At 39.4% G+C, this 12620-nt stretch overlaps 1 protein-coding gene across 3 annotated transcripts in view; it reads left to right on the plus strand.

Moving 5' to 3' along the window:
• The window catches only part of ARID5B (AT-rich interaction domain 5B), a 123305-nt gene that overhangs the window by 45317 nt on the left and 65368 nt on the right, over positions 1-12620 (plus strand). For all 3 annotated transcript variants that reach the window (XM_034061677.1, XM_005153660.3, XM_034061678.1), the window contains one exon: positions 3351-3581. In XM_034061677.1, the coding sequence (XP_033917568.1) occupies positions 3351-3581 (231 nt within the window). The remainder of the gene's footprint in view (positions 1-3350; positions 3582-12620) is intronic.

Below are 12620 nucleotides of genomic sequence, written 5' to 3' on the forward strand. Positions count from 1 at the left end.
GGTTGAAACTAGACATTTAGTCTTACAAGAGGCACAAATTCATATTTCTTCCGCAGAAATAACTGTGCTTTCTGGGAAGAAGTGGAGTGTGCTTTCCTAGCACCAGCCTTGTACATATTTGGAATCTTTTAAACAAAAATCTTTAAATGTTTGTTTCTGTTGGCATCCAGATGCATTTGCACTAATACGATTAAAAGAACGAAAGGGCAAAATACTTGGCAGCTTTTGCAGTTGAGGTAATTAGGTACAGGAAGGAACATGCATAGTTTTTCCATCAAGCTCTATAAAATCCTGGTGTGAAGGTCTTTAAAGAAAAAAATGCTTACTGATGTTGAGAGTAGATTATGGCGGTTAGCAATAACATTATAGGCTGATGTTTCCGAAACAAGCAAACAAAAGGCGAGTTACAGTTTTTTATTTCTCTGCTCTCTCTGTAAATAGTTCTGGCTCTGGATGGATTTGTTAAGAATTTGTGCTTTTAGCAGGCTTACTTTTTTTCTTTGGGGGCTTTTAATTGTCTTGTATTGCATATTAAAAATGGTTGTGCTGATTTGAAAGTCAGTTCTTGCATAGATTCATTGTGTTTGGCATTTCATGCATCTCTTACTTACAAAGACAACTTGAAGAACATGTAATCCAACATAAATGCCAGGCTGTGCCAAATCCCGGCTCTCTTTACCCCTCACAAAAGGAACTGTTGGATTACATGTATGCATATATAGGCAGTGCTCAGAAGGCAGAGGTGGAACTTGACTCCTAATTATGGTTTCTCTGTTTTCAGCCCCAAAATACATAAATAAATGAAAAAATGACATTGGAGTGGGTTATTAAAACACATAATTATGATATAAGCATGGAATTAGAGTAATTTCAGTGGAGCCTTACAAGCAGTGTACTGTAGGTGCCATGTTCTCTCAACTGAAGCTAAAATGAGATTCAGAAATAAAGCATCTTGGTTTTCTAAGATCTCAGTTAAATGTTTTTAGAAATGACTTCATTTTTCTTGGTTTTAATGGAATGTGATCCACATTTTGATCACTGCTTCTCCAAAGAGTTAGCTCTAAGATCATATTTATGAAAAGTATTCAGCAATATACACTCCACTGTTAAAACAGCACGTGTTAGATTTTGCTAGAAGAAAAAAAATAGTTCTTTGCATTTGCATTTTATTAGGGATTGTTCTACTTTGATTTATCCTTTCTCACGTGGGCATGGTTGAGAAAAAAAAGTCTTTGTTCCAGGAATGCTCTGTTTGTCTTTCACTAAACAAATCTTCAGTTTATTCAGCCTTTGTTCATTCTTAGATTTATCTGTTGAACCTGGAATGAATAAGGAAAGGAAACAAATGCATCATGAAGTACTCATTGGAGTTGCACAAGCATGTATAAAAGTGATCCTGTAAAAAATTACTTGATTTTAATTTATGCCAGGGGTTTGAGTCAAGTCATCAGTTGTCAGAAGTAGAAAGTTTGTGTAATTCTGCACAGGGATTTACAGCACATTTGTCTAGAAACTAATGGGTTACTACAAAGGCACATGGAATATACATTTATATACACCCTGTTTAGAAAGCTGACCACAACCTGGCATAAGAAAAGTGCTGTCAGATCAACAGATTCAGCTCTCTACTATCTACACAAAGGTATAAAGTAGTAATAATTGTCAGGCAGGCATATATGAAACTCTCGAAAGAGCTAAAGGATGGATCATGTGCTTGTTAATTCCTAGAACAATTTTCCTGATCTGATTTTAGAGTTTCTTAATAAAAGAGCATATTATTCCCAAGAGTAATTGGCTCAATCATGCTGTTGTAGCCTTATGGGATACTTGTTGAAAACAAAGAAAAGTGTGACTTTATTGACCAAGGCATCCTTATTGACTAAAGTGGTTATAGGACGTACATTTTATTTTCTTAGAAAAGTAACGTCAGTTTCCCAAAATGTATTAATGTTACTTTTTTACACATTATTTTTGATCTCCCCACCTACGTCAGGGTAGTGGTGAAAGTTCTGAGGTTTTGAAAGTGATGGCTTTCAGGAGCTGTGCTTGTAAAAACAGTACTTCCCAAGTCCATCTGCCATGCTGATTTTTTTTGCAGCATTGCATTCATCTGCAGTGACGACATTCTAGGTGATTTATCTGCTTCCAAAGACTTCTGAAAGTTTAGCCTTTTATGTGTCAACATTTCCATTGCCTCACCAAATCAAGATGAGTTGTGGCACTGTGTTTAGTTGGGGTGAACTGATACGACAATTTCTTTCAATATCTGAAAGTGATTTTTACTTTAAGGGTAAGAAAGATGATTTCAGTATTGGTAATGGGATTAAACAGACTTTTTGTCTCTGGCAGAAGAAATAGCTGAGTTATTCAGTAATCATAGTACAGGAGAAAACATAAAGTGAATGCTCTTGCTTTGCCTTCATTGGTATGCATGGAAAGGCATGTTCAGTTACCCCACCTGAGGAGATAAATGAGCATAAAAAGAAGCGCTGTTAACTATCAGCTGCATACCTGCAAATGAATAATTTCTCATGTTTACATCTCTGGTTGGGTTTTTTTGCTGTTAGGTTTCCTGCTGGTTATCATATGATGAAACTTGATTGTGATATTTCAAAATCTGCCACCTTTATTTCTAATATTAACTAAAACCTGGGGGAGTGGAAAAGTCCGAGCTCTAGATTGCTTTATATCTTGATCCCACATTTCAACAGTGCGAGTTGTTTGAAAATTAATTTGCTCATTGTGCTCTGCAGGTGTTTTATTGAGTCCTGCTGCATTTGCAGTTAATGTGAGGAAAGTTATTTCCACCTGTTGGGTTAGCTTAGCATCAATGACCAGGTCAGATCAGCCCACCTCCCTGGCCCAGGGCCCTTTAGTAGTTGCCAGTATGAGATACTTCAAAGGAGAATTGATAGTTGTATGCTCCTGGGCTTGTATATTATTAAGATACACTAGCTGGTGTAAATGTGAGTTCAGTAAGGCTGTATAGGGAGCTGAGTGAAAATGACAGATAATATTTCTATCAAAGCAGCCAAGTTGGCAAAGTAGAGCACTTCTATTCAGGCTGTTGGCCAACTTCTGCAGAGCGGTGTTTTCTTACTCATACAGGTAGAGTCCTTGTGGATAAGCATGGAAGGATTGAACAGAAAGCCAGAAAAGAAGCTTTTTCAATAATATTTTTTTTTTCTATTTTTAACCTTTCTTTTGAAAACCACTGTCCCATAGAAGATAGGTCTTGAGAAAAGATTGAACCAGTGGGCCATGGGTTTTCTGACATGTTTGAGTTACAGCTCATGTTTTGTGTTTTTCTGACATACTAAGAGGGTGGTTTTTTAATTTTCTTCTTCCAGGTGAGGATGATGAAGATTCAAACCTACTAATTCTGAGCTACCCACAGTACTGTCGATATCGTTCCATGTTGAAGCGCATTCAGGACAAGCCTTCGTCAATACTAACAGACCAGTTTGTTTTAGCCCTGGGGGGCATTGCAATAACCAGCAAGAATCCCCAAATATTCTACTGTCGGGATACATTTGATCACCCTACTCTAATAGAAAATGAAAGTATATGTGATGAGTTCGGTAAGTTACGTTACAGCTATTTTTCTCAAAAGTAAAGACATTTTCTTCTTTTTAAATTTCCATTGATTTCCATAGGGAAGATGTGATTCCTGTGAAATGAAACAATACTATTTATGTTTGAAATGTTACGTACCGAATGCGCTCTTTCCTCTGTGAGACTGAAGGATTCTAGTCACTGGTGATCTTCATATCGCAACTTGAGTTTATCACAGTTAAAGATCTTGTTACATGGGTAGAGCGTGTAACATGGTTACTCTATATGAGTGAAAGGGTCCCTTGTCTGGATTTGAAATTTATCTACCTTATCTTTTCACCTATAGCTTCTCTTTCCAGAAGCTTTACAAAGTGTGTTGGGGTTTTTTTGAAGTCGTTGTTGGTGCAATATGCTAGCAAATGCAAAATACGAGAGAGTCCCTGCATGTCCCTTTGCTGTTGAAGAGCACTCATCAACTGCACGTATGCTCCCAGGGCCCAAAACAAATGTCAGCTATAGCTGATGTGTTTCTGGCCTTCCTGGAATGTGAGCTTTTTCAGCAGCAGCTTTGCCAGTGCAAGGAGCTTGATTTTACAAGTGCAGGTACACTTCTGGGAGGTGATTTCTTAATTCAAAGGTTTTAGACAATACTCTTCAGCTCCTTACAGCTGGGAGAGAGTGTTGCAAGATTTGATTCCTGATCTCTGTCAGATGATTTCACACTTTTTTTTTGTTTTGTGTCTGATCAACCCAAGGGCAGCAGATGCACTGCTAAATATGTGACAGAATGCACGTTATGTACACACCCAGGGTTATTCTAGCAGTGGGTCCAGTGTAATTTCTTTAGCTGTGAACCTGTGCTGTGAGAATTAAGTTTATTACCCGTATCACCTGATGTATGAGCACTGCACCTAACGCCAGCAAGGTCTGTTTGCAAAGTGATGGGTGCACCTTTGCTGTGCAAGACCCCTGCATCTCTGCAAGGGAGCTCTTGTGATCTCTTAGAGAGAGAATTTCTCATTATGCATTCAAGATGTAATAGTGGGAGTGAGAGGTAAGGCGTTCAGTGATGTCTGTGATCAGAGAATAATCTCCCCCTTTCTTCAAACTCCAGCATGCTGGCTTTGAACTTGATGCCCAGTCCAGGCCTCCTTATGTGACAGAGAAACACTGACCCAGCTGATGGCATTGGTGCATTTTGTGGGTAGCGCAGGACTGCTCCTCTGCTGCTGCACCAGTCAGCTCCCAACAGGCAGGAAAGATCCTTATTCACATGGTGTCATCATTGGAGCACATTACTGCTGTGAATAATTATGATTTTGTCATGTCAAGCTTTTGCAGGATCAGGCCCAAACTGTCATGTCTGCTCACTCTCACACAAAACATTTACAGGCTTTGAATGAACTATGGATAAAACTGCTGGCTGCTCTTAGGGTGGGGGTGGTGAAAAAATGAATGAAATGCCCTGGAAGTTTGGTCCAATAACACAAAAGTATCATGTTGATTTTTATTTACTCTGAGCTCCAGCTCAGAATATAAAGTTCAGTTTTAATTGACTATCCTTTTTATATGGAAAAGGTTATTTTAGGCTTGAAGGCGTTTGATGAGTGTACCATCTGCTTTCTGTGGAGTATTTTATTCAGGGTCATTCCTTGATTACAGGTTTGTTGAAATAGTTGGATCCATAATGTAAGCGTATCATGGAATATTAGTAATAGATGAATCAAAGGCATGTGGAGTGATGCAGAAACTACACTTAGTGAACCATAGCAAGTGCTTTGTTCAGTCTCTGAAAGCTAACTATACCATTCTCTTGACCTTTGCAAGGCAATTATCTCATTATCAAACCAGAGCCACAGAAATCTTAGCCATAGAAAGTAATAATGTGTATTTAAAATTTAGTTTGGTTTAAGAAGCGGATTTTTAAAATGCCTATAAAACCAGGAAAAAAACCATAGTCTTTAAAAGTATTTCCTATGAAAATAATGATGCAGTAAAACTTGCAAGACCTGCTATATTAGGAAGAAAAAATGGCCAATGTATGGTTCCATTTCTGTATTGCAAAGTGTATGGTGTCAATTATACTACCTTTGTTAAGGCAGCAGGCAAAGTGCTATTTTATCCTTTTCTTTGCCAGCAGGATAATAAAATGTACAACACTTTGTTACACAAACAGGTTACATTGATATCATGTAGATTGATGTCACATGTGGAAAGTGATGACTGCTAAAGCTAAACAGAGGCAGGGTGGTACAGTAGATAAACGGATTACTCTAAGGCACTTGTATTTATCAGTCAAATCCAAGGGAGGACCAGATTTCAGAAATATGACTAAAATTCTTAAAGTTGTCTGTAAGGAGATCCAGACACATTTAATTTGAAGAGCTTGGCTATTTCTTACCTTGCAAATGAAGGAAGTGTGCCGAAGGAGCAAGATAGGAACATGTATATTTCCTTATCACATAAAATTCTCCAGATTCTAAAGTGAGTACAAAAGTTGGGAAATACAGTCTACTAATGTCTTTATGTGGGAAGCACTGTCTTCCCATACAGATGCCAGGTCTTCTACAGAAACACTGCTGTTGGGGAAGGTGTTATATGTTCTCTGCATGTTGGAATACTGTGTGACAGATATAGCATGTAACAAGTGAGACATACAAAAAACCTTTACAGAAAGCCCCTCTCACTGCAGTACATAAGCTGTTGTCCTTGTGAGGCAGTTTTAATAGAAATGTTTTTTCCAGGAAGTAGTCTCTCTACTTTTATTATATGTTTAGAACAAAACCAGCTTTAATTTCTGTTCTGACTCCTTCTCATACTCCCTCCTTTTTTTTCCCCATTCTGTGAGGTTTAACAAAAATAAATAAAGAAGGAAATGAGGAAGAAAAATTAAGTTTTGTTGACAGTAAATAATGTGGGGTTTGGTGTGTGACTTTTTTAAGTAGAAAGGGGATGTAGATGCTGTCTGTGAACTCTTCCAGGGCTGGCTGGAAGAGATGCTTTGATAGCTCAGGCAGTCCAGTGTGGATGGCTTCTGTATTTCCATAGAGCTTTGGTAAGGGTTTGGCTGCAGTAAGCTTCTCCACCAGTTTCAGTGTGGGCTACCACAGTCAGTGCACTGCAGCTGCCTGTATTTGCCTCTGTCCCGCCTGTGTGCTGCTCTATGGCACATGCCCAAGTGCCATATATATGCAGGAATACTCGGTCTGTTTTTCTTGTAGAGTCCTTTTCTGATTCTCCTGTAGCTTGGTTCAGTGTGCCACAGCATCCCATCAAGGAGGCCACTGGAGAAGTAGGCTGCAGAGGAACTGGCTTAGCATCTGGAAGGCTCAAAGATTTACATCTATTTCTTTCAAGCCTGACAGGGAAGAACTTGCTCTCCATTTGCAAAGGAAAGACTTCTCCATTTCCAAAGGAAATACTGCTCAAAGTGGGAAGCCTCCTTCTCCCATTCTTCTAGATGTAACTACTGATTAGTTAATATATCTTCCTTGGAGGTTCCCCTCCAGAATGCAGATAGGCATGAAAGCTTCCTTCTATTCAGAACACAGAGGATATAAGCCATGCTTGATGTCTTGATAGCAAAAGTTCATCGATATGACTACAGCCAGATTGTATACTTACTCCCCTCATGAAATATGAGTAATTAGAGGTCTTCACCAGCATGAAACTGTCCAGGTGGATAATGAAATGCTGGTGTTGCTGTCTGGGAACAAGAAATCTGAGATTTTGGACCTGCGCAGGAGGCTAGAGTTGTCCATGGTTGAACTGATGCCTGATGGTGCTGGCAGCCTGTGCAGGCTTACACGTCACACTGAGCAAGGGTCACAGGGAGAGCTCAGGCTGGACTCCATCAGCAGTGGCAGCAGCATCAGGACCAGTGGCACAGCAGGGCAGGCAAATGGGATCAGTTTTCTTGGTGGCCTCATTTTAGTTCTCTGCACAGACTAGAGCTCACCTGTGCATTCTTTTATCTAGCTGCTCCTCTTTATTAGCATGTGGAAAAAAACTAAACCCTATTTCCTCATTCCCCCACCTCCTTAAAATGAAAATGGTATGTGCCAGCTCAACAATTTATTTCAATTCAAGACATTTTTTCAAAATCTTTTTCATTTGTCAGCTGTTTGGGTTACTGTTACTGAATAACTTTTGTAAATGCTTATAATTCACTGGCATTTGCTGTGTGGTCATACATGATGCAAGAGAGAAGGAATGAAAAAATAGGGATCTTAATACTTTTCGTTATAGACCAAAGAGATCTAGCTGGAGGCAAAGCTGCCTGTGTGTCCAGAAGATGTATCTGAGGGTCACTCGGCAGAAACCAGTGTGCACTTGTTGCTAGAGAAGCATGTATTCTCTGCATTTGCTTGCCTGAAGGTGACTTGGCCTTCTACGAGACTCATGCCCGCTCCACTGCATTGACTGAGTTCCTGGGCACATCAATGAACATAGATCCTTTTGTGCCCCAGCTGTGGGCTATGTTGCATGTGCAACATGCATGTGGGCAAATGCATGTGGGCCCCTACAACAAGGGAGTGCAGAGATCTGTCTGCACGGACATCATCAACATGACCTCCATCTTCTGCAGGCCTGGGGACTTAGGGCAGATTAGAAGTAGAAAGGTCAGGTTCTTGAGTGGTGGTGAATTTCTACAGCTCCATCAGCTTTGACAGGTGAAAATCTCGCACAGAAAGATTTTGTCATGGTGCTTTGCTAGATAAATATCAATCCTTCCTGCTAAAGATGAACCAGAAGGCTCACTTTCATTTGTGAGCATGGGGTTGCTTTTTCTATAAACAGCAGTGGGAGAGAATACTGAATACCTTATTTCTTCTTGATTTTTAAAATCTATTTGGTAATTTTTAAACCATTCTGGATTATTTTTACAGCATGCTGGGTCCAATATGCCATTAAACAAGCTGTTTGGTCCCGGGTGTACTGTAAACACTTGTTCACCCCCAAAACAAGATTAAAAGTTTTATTTTTGTATGTAAAGACCATTTTTTTATACAACATTTCATACGCAAAAGTAAGAGAACTACATCCTGCTGTGGCATTAATATAATTTTTTCTCTGAAAAATGAAACTTCTTCATTTTACCATAACGTGAGCAATGCAAATGGAAAAACTGCTCATCGAAGAAAATTATGTATAAAGGGCATTGCAGTCTCCACTTCCCTCCTCTCCCCTTTCCCCCACAAAAAGAATCCTTAATGTGGTATCACTTGCATTGGAAAAATCTTCTACATTCAAAACAAAACAAAAACCAAACCTTCAACAGTTTGGATCTCCCTGTAAACCAGTGCAGAAAGCAGGTTCCCTTACTTCCAGGGCTGGAAGGGAGTGGGTAGGAGTGAGGGATGACTTACCCATCTCTCCTAGCCACCAAGTTTCTGAGCCAAGAATTTCAGAAGGACTTCCATCTTGTCATTGACCAGGGAAGCCATTGCAGGACAGTGCTATGAAGAAGAAGGGACTTTTTAGGGGTAGGTCACGTGCCAGAAAAATTGTGTAGGGTGTAAGCTGATGACTTGAGAATATAGAGAGGTACCATTACTCCTGCAATAGCTGAAATTTGGTCTTTGCTTTTGTTACACATCTCAGTTTACACAAGTTTGTGACTCACAGATAAAATCGGTTGTTTAGGGGAAAAACATAACAAACCAAAACCTTGGCAAGGAATGAGACTTAACAAGAAAAAAAAAAGGAAGAAAGAATGTTTCCAGTCTAAATGAAGTACAGTTTTCCTGTTGGTGGCTTGCTTTATTTGTGTGAGAGTGAGTCAAAGTTAGCTTTTCTTTTAAACCAGCTCTAGTACAAAAAATGTACTTTGGCCTGAAAGGGTGAGGGTGTTTTTAATGTTTCTCAACTGTCATAAAGTATCAGAATTATTGCTATTGACTGTTTTGGCTACCTGCAGGATAATTAGTATCAGTGAAATTGAGAACCCCCTGAAGTTTCCAGATAGATACTTTAGGCTTCGTTTTAACACAAATATGATTTTAGAGTGGGATTGGTGTTAGTGCTCTTCTATGACTAGAATGTTCAAGCATTTAGAACTTCAATAGGAAGAGCATAGAAGCTTTTTATTAGTGTGGATACTGAGACTTCTTTAGCTGGATTTTTATGGTGGCATCTCCAACAGTCTGAAAAATATGCAAATCTTTTCCAAGGTCCTGAGCAGGGTGGCTTAGTTAAATATTTCAAATTTTAGCTCTCTCAAAACAAAAACAGGACATAGCTGGAGGGGAAGTAATGATTAATGCATGATAGTGCTATATACAATATAGATAAATGTACATTTCCTCTTCCCTCCCTCCCCACCTCTGCAAACATAAGCTTTTAGCATGAAAAAGCAAATCTGGAAATGTTCTGGATTCTGGTCAGACGTCTTTCTTATTTTGTTAATTCAACTGTGGAGTAAGATGTTAATGAACCCCAGATGTTGTTTATAATGATTGATTTTTTCAGTTGTGAAAAAATACTTGCAGGTTTTTTAAACAATTGATATTTCATAGTGTGCTCTGCAGCATTTGAATAAAATGTCTGAAGGCAGAGCTGTTTATGTGCCCAACATAATTGCTTCTGTTAAGTGATTTCTTCATTCTTAACATTTTTAGCTCTTAATTGCTTTTCCCCCATACATCTAAAAATAAATATTTGCAAGTTTTGCATTCTGTCACTCATTGAAATGCATAAAATATTTGTATACTCAAAGCAAAAAGCACCGATAAGGGGTCACATTCTGTCTCACTTAGTGGCGTAAATCCAAAATAGCTCGATCCACTTCAGTGGCTGTTACTCAAGATTTTCACCAGTTAACCAAGGGCAGAATGTCACCCAATGTTAACAGCAAGCTGTTAAGCGAACGTAAGTAATGTGTGGCAAAGTAAGATAAAATACCTTTCTGTCTGCAAGAACTTCAATAGAAACAAATATTGTTAATTTGTTTTGGGTGGGGGGTGGGTTTGTTTTGTTTTGGGGTTTTTTTGGTACATTTTCAGGAGCAACCATAGCTGTAACCTGGATGAATATTAAGATAAGGTAATTTTTCACTTTATAATCAAAACTCCTTTATGGACAGCACTGACTTTATTCACGTTGCACATTCCCACTGCCCTCAGGAAAACAGCAGATACTGAGTGGAGGGGCAGGAGCTTCCTGAAAAGCTGCTTACTTCTGAAAAACTGCCTTATGGCTCCTTACTTCTTCAGGTGCCCTTGGGTAGCAGTGCAGGAGGGAGAGGGGCTGACGCTGTGAGCACAGAGTGCCACATGCCCAGCTGCTCAAGGAAGCACCAGGGCTGTGAATTGTGGAGTGGCCAGTATGGCCTCCCTGTGGGAACAGGAGGGGAGTTGAGGTATCCTCACTCCCTTGAAGACTCCATGGGAAAGCTGAGAGCTGCACTTTTAGCTGCTTCTCCTTTCTAATTTTTAATTGAGTAGTGACTGTGTGATGGTATTTTGGGGTTTACATGTTTTATTGGCTGGAGTTTGGCAGAGAATTAGTGTGTCATTCCAGCAAATGAGGGGTTAATAAGTGAGCTGTTGTTCTGTGCCTGATAAATGTAACTTACCACATGGCGTTTTGTCATCTATTACACAGGCGTTGGTTTTATTGGTGTCCATTCCCTAAATGATTGTAGATATAAATTACTAATTCCTCCTATATAAGATTCCCACTCAGTGGCTAGTTTTATGGTGCAGCTATCAAAATGACTTTCTGTCATTATAGTGAAAAGTAAGCCCAGCTGCATTCGTTGTGAGTGTAAGCCATGTCCATCATACATGTTCTCATTTCTGAAGCCATCTTTTCCCCCCACCCCCCAATATCCCTTCATTAGAGCATCCCCATTTGACTGTCCTCCCTGGTTTTGGTGCCTCCCTTGGACCACTGGGCCTGCCCAGACACTTGAGCTTTGTTTTTGGAGAGCTTTTGATCCATTGGCATCCCGAGCCTCATGAGCAGCATCCCTGAGGTGCCAGCGCTCAGAGTGGCTGGGAGCAGGGAAGACCTTTGCACACAGGGAAGGGCCCCTGTTCCCGTGCCTATACAATGGAAAAGAGAAGTGGTTTATGTCAGAATATGGTCACATTCTTCTGATTAAACCCACTCAAAAAAGACAACATTGTAATATTTTCCAATGACTGTTTATCATGAATTACGTCAGCCTTGTTTAAATTGCTATTATTTCTCCTTAATGCTTCTTGGTGCCTGCATAATTTACAGCATTGGCAGCTGCGGGACTATGAAATAACCTTTCACAACCACCATACAATAGTAAAGAACATGAAGTTTTTGTTGTTAATTATTATGGGACTACTTTAAGTTTTTTACAAAGTGACATAAAATATTGTTGAGGTATTTATGGTTAAAGCTACTTTTACATGGATCTATTTTGCTTCTGGCTAGTTCTTAACTAAAGCAGTCATTTGTGGTTATTATGCCTTGGGAGATATTATGTCAGAACTGGTTTAAGAGTATTATTATGTATCACATGTCATATATTACATGTCAGCACTTGAGGCTGTCTTTCAATAAAAACAAATGTAATTTTAGTTAATGGTCTTTTAGGTATAGGCCGTTTGTAAACTTACCTGAGTTCATTTGAAGGTATACTAAAAAGCTTTGTTCTCCCAGAGTGCACTTGAGTAATTTCATTCTCTCTTCGGATGGAATTTCCAAAATATTTATCATTATTTCAATCAGAGGGTGCTGCCTCTAGAAAGCAAATAGTTGCCCAATACTGAGGTTAATGTACACATTTTAAGGAGCTGTAACTGTTACTCATTACTTTGTTTACTTTTCCCCCCTCCCGAGCTGTGTTTCCCAGGTTCCCTACTGGTCAGGCTGACAGTAGTATCCCAGGCAACTAAGCCACCTAATGACGATACTTCACTGCGCTATTTCAATTAACAGTTTATACCTTCTAGATAATCTGGGGGTGAAGGGGGGTAAAGCTTGCAGATGAAGTCTAGGTTCCCTTAAAGTTTCTTTTCAAATCTGAAAAATGCAAACTTGCACAAAGGAAACTTCAAATTAATATGTCATTCCCCTTGGTTCCA

The sequence above is a fragment of the Melopsittacus undulatus genome, chromosome 4 (assembly GCF_012275295.1).
Source record: "Melopsittacus undulatus isolate bMelUnd1 chromosome 4, bMelUnd1.mat.Z, whole genome shotgun sequence".
Taxonomy (NCBI): domain Eukaryota; kingdom Metazoa; phylum Chordata; class Aves; order Psittaciformes; family Psittaculidae; genus Melopsittacus; species Melopsittacus undulatus.